General features: G+C 53.6%; 1 protein-coding gene across 1 annotated transcript; it reads right to left on the reverse strand.

Moving 5' to 3' along the window:
* Positions 1–7,091: 7,091 nt before the first annotated feature.
* LINGO4 (leucine rich repeat and Ig domain containing 4) lies at positions 7,092–8,873 on the reverse strand. The gene has a single exon (XM_075540606.1). The coding sequence runs from the start codon at positions 8,871–8,873 to the stop codon at positions 7,092–7,094; it is 1,782 nt and encodes a 593-aa protein (XP_075396721.1).
* Between the last annotated feature and the right edge of the window lie 4,730 nt (positions 8,874–13,603).

The following is a 13,603-nucleotide window of genomic DNA, read 5'->3' on the forward strand; positions in this document are numbered from 1 at the left end:
TTGTCCATTATTGGTTATTAAAGTCTTGTCTCACGTTTGCTCTTTATATATAGGTAAAAACATTTCCCCAGTTTGCCATGTCTTTTTACAAATTTTAAAATTATTTTTTTGTGGTCAAATTTGTCAACATAAGCCTCTTTAATAATATCTGAGTTTCATCTATTTAGAAAGATTATTTTTTTAAGATGACTAAATTCTATGTTTCAGATAGGTTTATAGTGCTTTTTTGTATATGTAAATACTTGAGTGAGTCCTCTGGAATTTATTTTGGTGGACGATGTGAGATAAAGATCCAACTTAATTTTATTTATTCACTTTTTTAGTGTGTTTTTAAAAATCATTTTATTGAGGGCTCATACAACTCTTTTTTTTACTCCTACAACTCTTAACACAATCCATACATACGTCAATTGTGTAAATTTGTACATTCGTTGCTCTCATCATTCTCAAAACACTTGCTCTCCTTGAAGCCCCTGGCATCAGCTCCTCATTTGTTCCCCCTTCCTCATAAACCATTGATAATTGATAAATTATTACTCTGTCATACCCTAAACTGTCCGATGTCTCCCCCAACTTTATTTTGTATTTTGTTTTCCTCAGCTCTGCATATTAAAACCCCCGTATTTCTCTCATTGATTTTGAATGCTACCTTTATAATACCAAAGTAGCCATTTTGATTTGTTTCAGTGAATTGTCTATTCCTGTTTTAGTACTATACTGCTATTAAAAATTGATGGAAACTATATATACAGAAAAGTGTACAAATAAGTATACATTTTGATTAGTTAAAAAACAAACAAACACATCTGCGTAGCCGACACCCAAATCAAGAAACAATATTTCCAACACCCCCAAACAGCCTTTGCATCCCCCTGTGCTCTTAAAACCATTGATTACAAAACCGTATGTACTGGCTGCTTTTGCTCAACATTGCTTCTGCAAGATTCAGCCTTACTAATGTATGTGTAGCTGTAGTCCATTAATTGTCACGATTGTACAGTACTCTATTATGGGGCTATACCACGAGTTACTTTTCAGTGCTACTGTTGATGTTATTTTTCCTTGTGATCACACATTTGTAGATGTTGAAGGGAGCGTTGTCATATTTATGATAGTGAATCTTCGTGTAATATTTGTTCAAGTCATTGATGTCCAGTAGTATCTAGATAGTTTTCATGATCTAGAAGTGACATATTTCTTGATTGTTCCTAGGAATTTGAGAGCCTTGATTGCTAGAGCCAGCTTTGCGTTTTAAGAGGGTGAGAGAGTAGCTCAGACCCACAGAAGAAAGTCTAGTTTGATAAAAGCCCCTCAAGGCTACCTTATTGGCCCATCATTTCCCATATCCAGGTGGGGGTTGGGCAAAAAGAGGAAGTGAAGTGGAAGTCCAAAAGGGGGGATTAACAAACCACTGGAGATATTTCTTAATCTTCAGAGCAGTGAGAATCCAGGTGGAATGACTTTTTTTACAGAGTTAAAAACAAAAGTCACTGACTCCTAACTGGCTGGGCAGGAATGCTGGAACTTGAAGAGAACTTTGGGTGAAATGATTATGGATTTATTCTCAAGCCACTGTGCCTTTGGGATTTGTCATTTCATTCTCTTGATAAGACCTCATATCAAAATGGAAAGATGTGAGTGGAAAGATTTGATTTGCGTTGGAGCTGAAACGGTAAATTGTGATTTTTCTTCCTCCTCTAGAAGCCTGGTCTCTTTTTGAAGGGTGTTCTGAACAGGAAGTAGTTAGTGGAACTAGGTATTGTAAGTTCTGGGTTCCCTAGAGTTCAAGGGGCAGGTGTGTCCACTCATAGAGCTGAAGTAGAAAGTCGAGGTGGTTTGAGGGCCAGACAGTGAGGGGTTCTCAAACACAGGCCACCTGGCTCCAGAGCCTTGGCAGCCTCATGAAGATCCCTTGCTGGACAATAGGCAAACCATTCATTCAATTCATTCATTCATTCATTCCTCCCCCAGAAACCAGTACTAGGGGCATGGACCTTTGTGCCCTGCATTTTGCTGTTCAGTTTTTAGACCAGGGTGATGAAGTTGTAGCCAGTGTCCTAGGAGAGACACTTCCCTCGCCCCTTCCTCCTCCTCCTCCGTGACCCAGCTCTCAACAAACAAACCCCCTCAAACTCACTGCCATCGAGTCGATGCCAACTCATAAACTGCCCCTCTAAGTTTCTGAGACTGTCACTGCTTATGGGGGTAGAAAGCCCCATCTTTCTCCTTTGGAGTAACTGGTAGTTTTGAACTGTCCACCTTTTGGATTCAAGCTAGACATGTAACCACAAGGCCACTACAGCTCATCTATGACCCCACTCCAAGTTTTCCTGTTTAGTTCCCCTTACAAAGCATTTTGGAGGAAGAGGTCTCTGGAGTCCCTGGCCTTAGATGCTGTCTAGTTTTAGTCCCTAGCAAACTCACTTCTGAAGCAGGTGTCTCACTCTGCCTGAGAGGTGCTAGTGGGGGCTGGGGTGGGGGTGGAGGACCGAGAAGCTAGAGGCAAATATTACAGTGGGTTTTCTTACGGGGCCCACCCTCCCACTTGCTCTGACCCGTGCTCCTGGCTGCTTCCCGTGTGGTCCTCCCCGTCCCTTCCTCCTTGCCTCCCTGCTCGGAGCACCGGTGGCCTCAGGTGGCAGTGTTTCCCCTGCCACCTGAGGTGTCTCACACCACATGCATTCCATGGAGTCTGCGATCGCTTCAGAACAACAGGACAACACGAACATTTTTGTGCATAGCTGACCCCAAATTCTCAAGAGCTCATAGCTTGCACGAGGTATTCTAGAAGGCGTCTTGACTCAAAGTCGAGAATCATTTCCTTGCAGCGGGCGCTCTGAGGCATCTAGCATAGCAAAGGGAATGAAAGAGCAGTCAGGAATCGGAGCGAGAATGTTAGGGACCCAAACACAGAGGGGTATATTAGGCCAAAGTGTCCCCAGCCCAGGTGAGACCATGCTGAAGTGAAGAGAGAACGGGAGAAGGAGGGATGGGATGATCTCAGGAAGGTCATGCTGAGCTGGAGGAAGGGCAGCAGGTGGACAGAGCCAAATTCCTCTGGAATCTGAAACATCCCCGCAGATGGCAGATTTAAGTTCCCTGCTGGAAAGCCCCGGAGCAGCCTGTCTTCCACACAGGCTGCTGAGGGTAGAACCCGGGACATCGGAGAACTGGAACCTTCGTTTGCTACTGTGGCAGGACAATCCCGTCCAGCCATCTGGGAGTTGATGCTGACCCCTGGAGTTTCCCCTTCTCCTTCCTGGTCCCTGAGGTAGGGCCAGCTAGGACACTAGGGGGCGAGACAGAGAGGACGGAGGAGACTCCCAGCATGGGAACAAAATCCCCTTGCCATCCTGAACCACGTACACACCTGGGTGAGTGCCAGTGAGTACAGACAGCGATGCCTCTTCCCCACCAAAGAGCTGACCAGACAGGTGGGGTGGGAGGTGACCGGTGGCTTGTCACCTTTTTCACAGGTCAGGTCTTGGGAAGGATAGGCCCTGCAGTGACTAGAGCTGTGCGTTTTGAGTCAATGCTGAGTTCAGAGGCAGCTCCCTCCCTCACAACTGTGTGTCCAAGCAAGCATTGTAACCTTTTGACCTTTTCCATCCGCTCTGATGCCTGCCTGCCTGCCTTACCAGGTCCGGGTAGAGGTGAGGATTAAACAAGACGGCATATCAAAGGCTGCTGTTGAAGAATAGGCCCTTGGCCATTATCTCTCTCGCACACTGTCCTCCTCTGGACAGAGCCTTCAGTGGCCTGCCCGGTCCGTGGTACTAAATACCTCTGTGTGCACACCCCGCACACACCTGGCCCTGGCTGCAGTCACCTCCTCCGCAGATCTGTAACAGCCTGTGCAGCAGAAGCTGAGCTAACCGCAGGCTTCTAAGGGAAGGGAAGGGACTGGCTGATGCCAGGTTGTGGAAGTGCTCAGCACAGTAGCCTCACTCCGTGGATCAGTTTCACCCCACGGAGGCAGTCTAGAAAGGCTGTGACAGGAAAATGAGAGATAGTTTAAAAACAAAATCAGAACCCCTCCAAATGTAGTTCTCCCCCAAATCAAGTTGATGGTGGTTCCTTGCCTCCTAGTTGACAGAGTAGAATCGCTCTCCAGGATTCTCTTGGCTGTGCAGTTTCCACTCAACTACTCACCAAGAGTTTTATGGTGCCTGGGCCTTGGCTGCCCAAGAGAGCTGCCGCCCACCCCCATTCCCACCCCCACCCCCGGGCACATTGGACGATTTGAAAGGTGGCTAATGAGACCAAGGAATGGAAATTGTAACGGATTCCATTTTAATTAAAAATTTTAAACCAGTACTTGAGTCAGTTCTTGGGGCGCTTTTAAGAATGTTTGGAACAATTTGCGTGTGTATATCAACTTTTTTCAACAATAAGGTATTTCTGGTGGACACGTCATGACCGAAGTAAGATGTTTTGGAAGTGTAAGATATGTACTGCGTTTCAAAGACTTGGGAGTTCTGGTGGCCCAGAGGTTAAAGGGCTCAGCTGCCACCCAGGGGTCAGCAGTTCACTGAGTTGAGGAAGAAAGGTCTGGCATTCTACTTCCATAAAGATTCACAACTTTGGAAATCTGACAGGACAGGCCTACTTTGTCCTGAGAATCAGAAACAACCCAACACCAATGGGTTTGGGTTCCCCCCGCCCCAAGATTTAGTATGAAAATAATCATGTGAGATTGTTTTTAAATAATTTTATTAAATGACATGTTGAAACTATATTGGCTTTGATGATATTGAATGCCGTTGAGCTGGCTCCATTGTGACCTGTGAACACCAGAAGAGACCACCGCCTGGGCTTACGCTGTCCTCACGAGGGTGATGTTGGGCCCAGTGTTGCAGCCCTTGCACCGATTCATCTCCCCAAGGGTCTTCCTCTCTTCCCCTGACCTGCTGCTTTACTGGGCAGGATGTCCTTCTCCAGGGATTGTTCCCTCCTGATGACATGTCCCAAAGTACACGAAGCCAAGTCATGCTAGCCTCGGTTCTAAGGAGCATTTTGGTTGTACAACTTCCAAGACAGGTTTACTTGTACATTTGGATTCATTCGGCCTAAATAAAAGATACTGCTAAAATTAACTGCACCTGTTTTCCCACTGTTTTGATGTGACTGCTGGAAAACTGGAAATTACGTTTGTGACTCGTTACACTTCCGTTGGCAGCACTGCTGTGCCGCTGCTTCGGGACACGGGCAGCAGTGTCTTCCTGCTGGCGATGCGGCGTCTGCCCCCCATGGCACAGGGGGCTTCCTGGAGAAGATTCCAGGGAACTGCGCAGTTCCCTGCCCTTACTGCATTGCAGAGCAGGCACCTGGAGGGAGAATTGCTCGCCCAGGACCTCAATCAGCTGCCGCTGCAAGATTTATGGGAAGGCAATGGCCCGGGGAAACCTTTCCGGCACCTTCTTCCCGGGAGAGTGGGAAGTTGCCCGGAGGCCAGTTGACTGTGTGTGTGTGTGATGAAGGGTTGGAGGCTCCGGGGTACCCACCCTGATTTCTCAGCAGTGGCATTGGCTCCAGCCCCTCTGTCCACAGTGCTGGATTCCCACTTTCCCCTCCGGCCCTGCTCATCTTCCCAGCGCTGTCGGGCCGTTTGAGCCGGCTGTGCTCGTGAGTGGAGTCTCCTCAGAGCAAGGACAGGAGCAGTCTGGATCAGCCGGGAAGCATATGCTGTTAGCGATTTTTGTTTGGTGGCGGCTGGGTGGGAGCTCTGGAGGGTGGAGGACAACGAAGGACACTGGGCAGATGGTGCTGCAGAGAGAAAGGCTCCCCAGGGCCGCCGGATCCTCTGCTGCTCATCCTTCCTCCCGCTCCACTCCTTTGCTCCTCCTGGCACTCCGCTCCCTCTGGTGACGTGGGAAGGCCCTGCCCTCTCTCATGAGCGCTCAGCATCACCACCTGCTTTCCTTCCTGGCTCTTGGTGGCCCTCCATTTGAAGCACACTCAAATAGTGGTAGTCAGCAGCTCCTAAGACAGCGACCTCTATCCAGAGACAGCTTCCCACTGCGCTTGGAACGAGGGAAGCTGCAGAAGGCCAAGGGCAGTTCCTACATGGGAGGGGGCTGGGGTGGTGGTGGGGGTGGGGTGTCTGGAGGCCTCTTCTCTGGCTTGTTCCTCTGAATGTGGTCGCTGCTGTCTCCTGGGGCCCCTCCTTTGGCAATAGATTCTTGCTGATTGTCATTTCCTAGGGGTTCCTTTATTTTTCCTTGCTTTTCCCCAAGGGCCCCTGGGAGCTCTAATGAATGATGAGATTCCATCCAGAAAAGACAAGACTGAGGGAGGAGCTGTGGGCGTGGGGTTGTGGTGGGGTGCCCTAGGCCCGGATTGCTGCCTCTGGATTCCCTGCGAGGCGGATGATCTGCCTTGCTCCGGCCCCAGGGACAGGAGCTGAGCCTAAAACCAGGCAATGGGCACCCTGAACACTGTAGGGCGGCCTCCTTGGTCCGAAACCACTGTTCGTCAGGTAAGCCATTGGGTACATGATCGGTTGGGGGGTCAGGAAGGGCGGGACAGGAAGATTGGACAACAACCCCGGGCAGAAACAGACGGAAGGAAAGAAAACTCCAGAGACCACGCGTGTGGTTTGGGCTGCTACTGCCATGGCTTTCAGCAGGTTTAATGATGTGAGACGCAGAGGCTCATGCAGACGGTACCACTGTGTTCTCAGACCCCCGCTCCCCATCCCACGTTCAGCCCCGCTCTCAGCCTCAGGGGGTTGGGCACTGGGTGGGGGGGCAGGGAGCGTTGAGGGGTGGGCATGGATCTGACTGGGAGATGCAGGCAGGACTCCCCTGGAGTAATGGAACGGGCTGGCAACAGTATACTTCTGACAAGCTCCTAGGGGTATGCTGAGGAAAGCCTGGCGCTGAGACTGACGCCCGGGCGCAGCTCTGTGAGTGTGGTGTCAACAGGGTTGCTGACGGGCGGTGATGGCCCAAGGTTGGACTCAGGCGGGAGATGTCAGAGGTCTGTGCTGGGGGGACTTGAGATTCATGATCACAGTAGCCCCGTCTCTGCCTGCTCCTCCCCTTTGGCATCCCAAGCGGGCTTGCCTGGCCGCTGTTTGAGAGCAAAGGTCAGAAGAGCTTGGCAGTGACCCGGTTGCCGCCAGAGTTATTATCCCCCGAGGGCCGGGGTGCCACGAAATCAAAGGTCATGTGGTGTTTGACCCGGCCCTTGCCCTTGCTCCAGAGGGCAATGAGGCCAAAGCAGAGGGTCACCGAGGTGAGGAAGGGCAGGAAGCCCACCGCCAGTACCATGGCCACCCCGCGGCTATCCAGGGAGAAGGGGCCCGGGATCCCTGACGTGGTGATGTTGGGGTCGGAGAGGGTGCCGTTGGGTGGTTCCACCTGGATGACCTCCAGCCAGGTCCTCAGGGAATCGTTCCCCGCTACGTTGCTGACCATGCAGACGTAGGGGCCCCGATCCCGCAGCTGCACGGAGCGGATCTCCAGGGTCCCGTCCTCCAGGACCCTTACCCTCCCAGCCCTTCCCAGCCAAGCCCCCTGGGGCCTCATCCAGGAAACCGTGGGGACCGGGTCCCCATCTCCAGAGCAGGAGAAGACGGCATGGCCCCCTTCCTCTGCAATGACCCATCGGGGCCCGGACTTGCGGATGAGCGCCGGCTGGCAGGTGAAGTGTCCGGGAGGTAGGATGTCCGAGAAGTCACGCAGGCTCTTGCCCTGGACGTGCTGGGGGCCGGCACAGGCCGGAGGCGACGAGCCGAAGTCCAGCCGGCGCCGGAGCCGCAGCAGCCAGAGGAGACGGCAGTCGCAGGTCAGGGGGTTGCCGGACAGGCGCAGGGTGACCAGCTTGTCTGGGGCCGGGAAGGCGGTTTCCTCCAGCGTCTGGAGGGCGTTGTCTTCCACGTCCAGGAGGTGAAAGGCGGTCAAGCCGTGGAAGGCATGGGCCGCGATGGAGGTGAGGCACGCCCCGGACAGGCGGAGCTCCTGCAGCCGCACCAGGGCGCTGAGCGTCCGCGCGGGGATGGCCGAGATGGGGTTCTGGGAGAGGTCCAGCACCCGGAGGAAGCTCAGGTGGTGCAGCGCCTGGGAGGGCACGGAGCTCAGGTTGCAGCGGGTGATGGCCAGGCTGCTGAGGTTCAGCCCCAGCAGGCTCCCAGGCTCCAGAGCCTCCAGCGGTGGCCAGTGGTGGATCTCCAGCTCCCGCAGCTGCCCCAGCCCCCGAAGCGCCCCCGCCGGCAGCCTTCCGATGTCCAGTTCTCGAAGGCGCAGGGCCGTCAGCCCCGGGAGGCGGGCCAGGGCCAGGCCGGGCACCGTGCTGAGGTTGCAGCGCTCCAGGGTGAGGGTGCCCAGCTTAGCCAGCCCTGAAAAGGCCCCCGGGGCCACGAATACCAGGTGGTTATCCCCGACCTCCAACTGCTGGAGGCTGCCCAGCTCCCCAAAAGCCCCGTCCAAGAAAAGGACAATCTGGTTGAGGCGGAGGTCCAGCAGTGTGAGGGCAGACAGGCCGGAGAAGACCCCTGGCCCCAAGATTCGGAGCCGATTGCCCTGCAGCCTCAGGGTGAGCAGGCTCTGCAGGCCGTGGAAGGCCCCCGGCTCAAGGGTTGAGAGCTGGTTGTAGCTGAGGTCTAGTGCCCGGAGCAGGCCCAGGCGCGAGAGCATGCCCCGCTGAAGGCCCCACAGGCGATTCCCACTCAGGTCCAGGAGCTCCGTGTCCAGCGCGAGCCCCCCGGGCACAGCCTCCAGTCTCCTGTGGGCACAGAGCACGGCGCGGGGTTGGGTGGTACAGTCGCACACAGTAGGGCAGCCACCACTGCCCGCCCCGGGCAGGAGGAGCAGGAGCAGGAGGGGCAGTCCCCGGGGCCAGGCCGGCTGGGGGACTGCGATGGTGTCCATCCCCTTTTCAGTCCTGGAACAGATGATGACATTGCCCTGTTTGGAAGGCGACTTCAGAGGATGCTAACCCTGGTTGGGTATCCCTGGGCCTCAGAGGGGGCAGAGATTGGCCTGTCCATCTCGGCATGGCTAGCAAATGGACACAGGAGCAGACAGGAGTATACCACCTCACTGGCAGGAGCCCGCTGGGTTGGCTTTGGGGGACCTGGGTTTCTCTCTCCCTTCCAGCCCTGGAGGGCATCCCCAGTCTCAGCAGCTCCCCAGTCAAGCCTGCTCCCTGTGGGGAAAGGTTTATGGAAGCCCCTAGGAGGTGACTTTGTGTCCCCTGCAGTGGATTCTGAAGGATACCTGGTAGCATGGGGCTACACATTGAATCAGCGGGTCAGACCCACCAGCCGCTCTGCAGGGGAGAAAGATCAGATCGGCCACCTTGGAAGACCCAAGGGGCAGGTCTTTTCTGCCCTTTGGGTCACTACTGAGTTGGAATTGACTCAGCAGCAGTGGGAGGTAACGAGTTTTCCCCTGTGTCTGTGGGAGGGGGAAATAAAAAGCTCAGCTCTTTTCTCCCTGACATCTGCTGTCTCCAAGCTCCGCAAGGGCTCTCTGCCCGTCCTCGTTCGGAAGGGTGAATATTGCATTGTGTCTGCCCATAGCTTTGCTCCTGAAGGCTCTGGGGGGTTGTGTGGTCTTGGCCCTGAGCTCCCTGTCCCGATTGGGCCCAGGCCCTTATCTTGACTGAAGTCATCCAGGGCTGGGAACAGGCATGGCTGACCTTGGTCTCCTTCTTGCCCCACAATCCCCACCTACTGCCTCTGCCTCCTCCCGCTTGGCCCAGGCCTCAGGCCCTGGAGTAGCAAGATCCAATCTCCCAGAATGCCTGCATGGATGGCAGCCAAGCTACACATCAGCCACGACAGGATGTGGGGACCAGTTGGCTGGGAGACTGGGAATCCCTTCCCTGGAGCCACAACCTCAAGAGCAAGCCCCTTCTGTCCTCTAGGTAAAGGGTGGACTGTGTGAGGGGCGGGAGAGGTGCCCAAGTCTTGAGTTTTGTTACTAAGTTCTTAATCCTAGGCTTCTCTTAGATCCCTCACTCGTGGAAGGTTGTTCTGTTAACTTTGAAATGTCTTCATTTCATCATAAGGAGAAAACAATATCACCACCGGTGTTTGGAGATCACAGGAAAATTACTTCCCAACACGGCAGGTGTGCATTGTCTTCCAGTGATTATCCATGTCTGTCTCCTTACATTATCCTTTTTCCTTACTTTAAACAGTATTTAATTGTTTTTATTTTATTTTATTTTTTACATGGCAAATTCATTCCCCCTTTTAACCATTTTTATACAAATTGTCCCGTGCCCTTGGTTACGGATTTTTAACTCATGTCAGCATTCTCGTGACTTACATTCTGAGTGCTTTTCCATTATCTACGTCCCGTCCCCTCCTTGCCTCCTCATCTTTGTTTCTGGGTGGTGGTTGACAATTTTGTCTCAGACCGTTCCTGGTTTAAGGGAGCACCTTACTTATGGGTGATGGTATTTATTGGATTAAACCAATCTCTTATTTGACTGACTGAAAGATGCCCTGAAGAAATAGCTTTGCCGTCAAGTCCAGAGGGCATCTTAGGGAGATAGTCTCAGAGGTTTGTCTAGTTTATATCAATTCGGTAGGTCTTGCCTTTGGATGTGCCCTCAATAAAATGATTTTTTTTTAAGAAATTGACTTGTGTTCTATTATTTCTCTCCCATTGTATCTGGGACCTTCTATAGTGGCCCTGGTCAAAACAGTTGGTCGAGGTAGCTGGGCACCTCGGGTTATTCTGGTTTCAAGTGAGAAGAGGTTGTGGTATGTGGGCTAGTGGTCCCATGGACCACCTTCTTTTAGCCTTCGGTTTCCTTCATTTCTTTTGCTCCATATGAGTGGAGGCCAGTGATTATGTCTTAGATGGCCACTCCAGCACTTTTAACCCCCTCAGAGGCTACGCATCAAACCAGGATATAGAGCATTATCTTTGTGAATATGTTATGTTAATTAACTAAGCTGTCCCCTGACACACTGGAGTTGTGATTCAAGGCCAGTGTTTGTGTCTGAGGGTGATCTTTTGTCCCCTTTTGGTCTCAGCTACCTGAGCAACACTCAAGAGCCCGAATATGGACCGAGGAAGCACGAATCTGCAAGGAGAGGCCCTTTCTGACCAGATGCTGTGGTGTGGGCAGGAAGGGAGCTCTCGGTTGGCACAAGAACTATCTGGCCATAGGTGGTCTGCAGAGCCTGTTGACGGACAGTAAGCTTTTCCTGGGTACCAGGAGCCAGGGCAGGATCAGAAAGATGAAGATTGATTGAGGTGATGGGGGAGAAGGAGCCCCACCCACCGGCAGCGAGAGCCCCTCATCACACCCTGATCACTGCCAAGGGGCCTGAAGGGGGAGGGAAAGTATAATTGGCAAGGAAAGGTTAAAAAAGAGGGAGGCGCCAGCACCAGCTGGTGCTCCCTGGGAGAGTGCTCCCTAGCTGTGGGTCTTGACCACCATTGGGCAGGAACCATCATTGTCAGGCTCTCTGGGCCCCATGGGCCAGCTTCCAACACCCCCCCCATTGTACTTAGTAGTGGTAGGTTTAAAAGACAGTGTGATTTCTGCCCCTTTCCTCCCCACTCTCCAGTCTAGAAGGGTTGTTCTGGCTGCTCCCCTGTAGCCACTTCCAAGAACTCTAGTCACTGGGGAAATGGAAGGAGCAAGCCCAAAGAGCAGCAGAAGGGATGGCGGAGAGATCTGTGGACATGGCTCAGAGTCACTGACAAAGAATGGCTGAGGGGGAAGGCTGCTGGCCTGCCTCCTCTTGCCTCTGCCCCAGCCTAACAGGTGTCTCTAGCATGCTGAGGGCTCTCCTGGAAAAGAAATGCTCCAACATCCCTCACGCTCCTGGTGCTCCTTCCGGGAAGCCCATCTGACAGCTAGCTCTCCATCAGGGCTGCTGCAGTTCCTGTCTGTCCTTGCCCTGTGCCCAGCAGAAGTGCGCCGCCCAAGCATGTAACCCAGTCTCCTTCCCACTCCTGTGAGTTTCTCCCCAGCCTGAAAAGCCTGCTGGGCCAGGGGTTGGGGGGCCCAGGGCCTACCTCCTGCCTATATTTATAAGGTGGCTAATTTAATCACAAACTTTTCTTGCCAATCCCCATGGCGACAGGACTGGCTTCATTCCATTTTGCAGGAAGAAGTATCAGACTCGCTCCTTTCTTTCCTGGGGGGGGGGGGGGCCTGCAGCATCACCCCCTCAAGGAATGAGAGCTTCCCTCTCCTTGTCCCCAAGTAGTGTCCAGAGACACATTTGAGCCCTGATGGCATCTTTAAAAAACAAACAAACTGAGGCATGGGGTCCTGTGTGGGGAGGGGGCTCTTGGAGAGGGAGACTTGGAATTTTCACTCTGATTGTCAATAACCCCCAGCCCACCCCCAGAGCTAGAGTGAGTGGTGGGGAGACGAGGCCAAAGTGAGCAAGGGGAGGGCCCCTGGGATTCCCCTTCAAAGTCCTATGGGGACCCCGATTGATGGGGGGCTGGCAGTGGGGCTAGTGGCAGTGGTACCAACCCTGTGCCTGGCCTCCTCTCTGAGAGTGCCCAGGGAGAGAGCAGCTGCCGCCTTGGGACAGGGGCTGGGGGCACTTACCGGAAAAGCAGGAGGGCGGCATCAAGTTGGGCACCACATCCACACAGGGCTTGGGGTCCTGTCCCATCGGAGCCGCACCCTTGGCCCCTCACCTCCCGGCCCACATCTCACTCCTCACTGCTTGCCCGCCGCGGCCACTGCCGCTACTGCAGCTGCTGCTGCCAAGACAGAGGGACCAGACCGAGGGAGAGAGCCAGCAAGCATTTCTACTCTCTCTTTTTTTTCCCTCCTCCTCTCTCTCTTTTTAAACCAGGAGAGAATGAGTCTGCAGCAACCCTGTTGGTGCAAAATAAATAAATAAAGCGACCAGCAGGTAGGGAGGGCTGCAGCAGGAGCTGCTACGGTGGGCGAAGGGGGTGGGGATGCGGGGTGGGGTGGGGACTGTCGCCAACAGAGGCTCCTGGGAAGCTCCAAGGGGCTCTCCTACCTCTCCCTCCCATCAGCCAAGCCTGCCAGAGGACTGTGCTCCCCAATGTCCCCCTCTTCCCCTCCCCCCCCACTCTGTGCGGAGGTCCTGTGCAATCTCTCAGCCTGAAGTCCCCTGCCAGGGGAGATCTTCCACGGGGACGTCCCAGACATGGGACACTGCTGCTGCTGGGTAGTCCTAGCAGAGGCTCCCCCACCAGGCATGCCAGAGTCCCTTTCTCTCAGCCTCAGTGGGAGAAGCTGGGTGGGGGATAGAACCCTCCTGAAGTTACCATGTGGATGGATTAGCCGGCTGGAAAGTGGGGTGTGGGGGACAACAGTGTAGATCAGTTTTTTCAACACTCCCTCCTGCGCCCCTCTGCCGCCCCCTACCTCTAGAATTCTTTCATAAAGAATGGCACCCCTTGGATCCCTGACCCCAGACCAACAATACAGCACTCCTCCCCCCTGCTGTCCCTCCCTCTGGGCAGGGAGGGTTCACAGCTATTTAGAAAATAAGGGGAGTCCTGGGGCCAGAGAGCAAGCAGGCTGGAGACCAGGCCTCTCCCCTGCCCTTCCCCTCTCAGCAGTCAGAGGGTGGGACCATGTCTTTGGCCTTTTTCAGCTTGGGGGCACGGCTGGAGGGCAGGGCTGGGGAAGT

This window comes from Tenrec ecaudatus, chromosome 1, assembly GCF_050624435.1.
Source record: "Tenrec ecaudatus isolate mTenEca1 chromosome 1, mTenEca1.hap1, whole genome shotgun sequence".
NCBI lineage: Eukaryota > Metazoa > Chordata > Mammalia > Afrosoricida > Tenrecidae > Tenrec > Tenrec ecaudatus.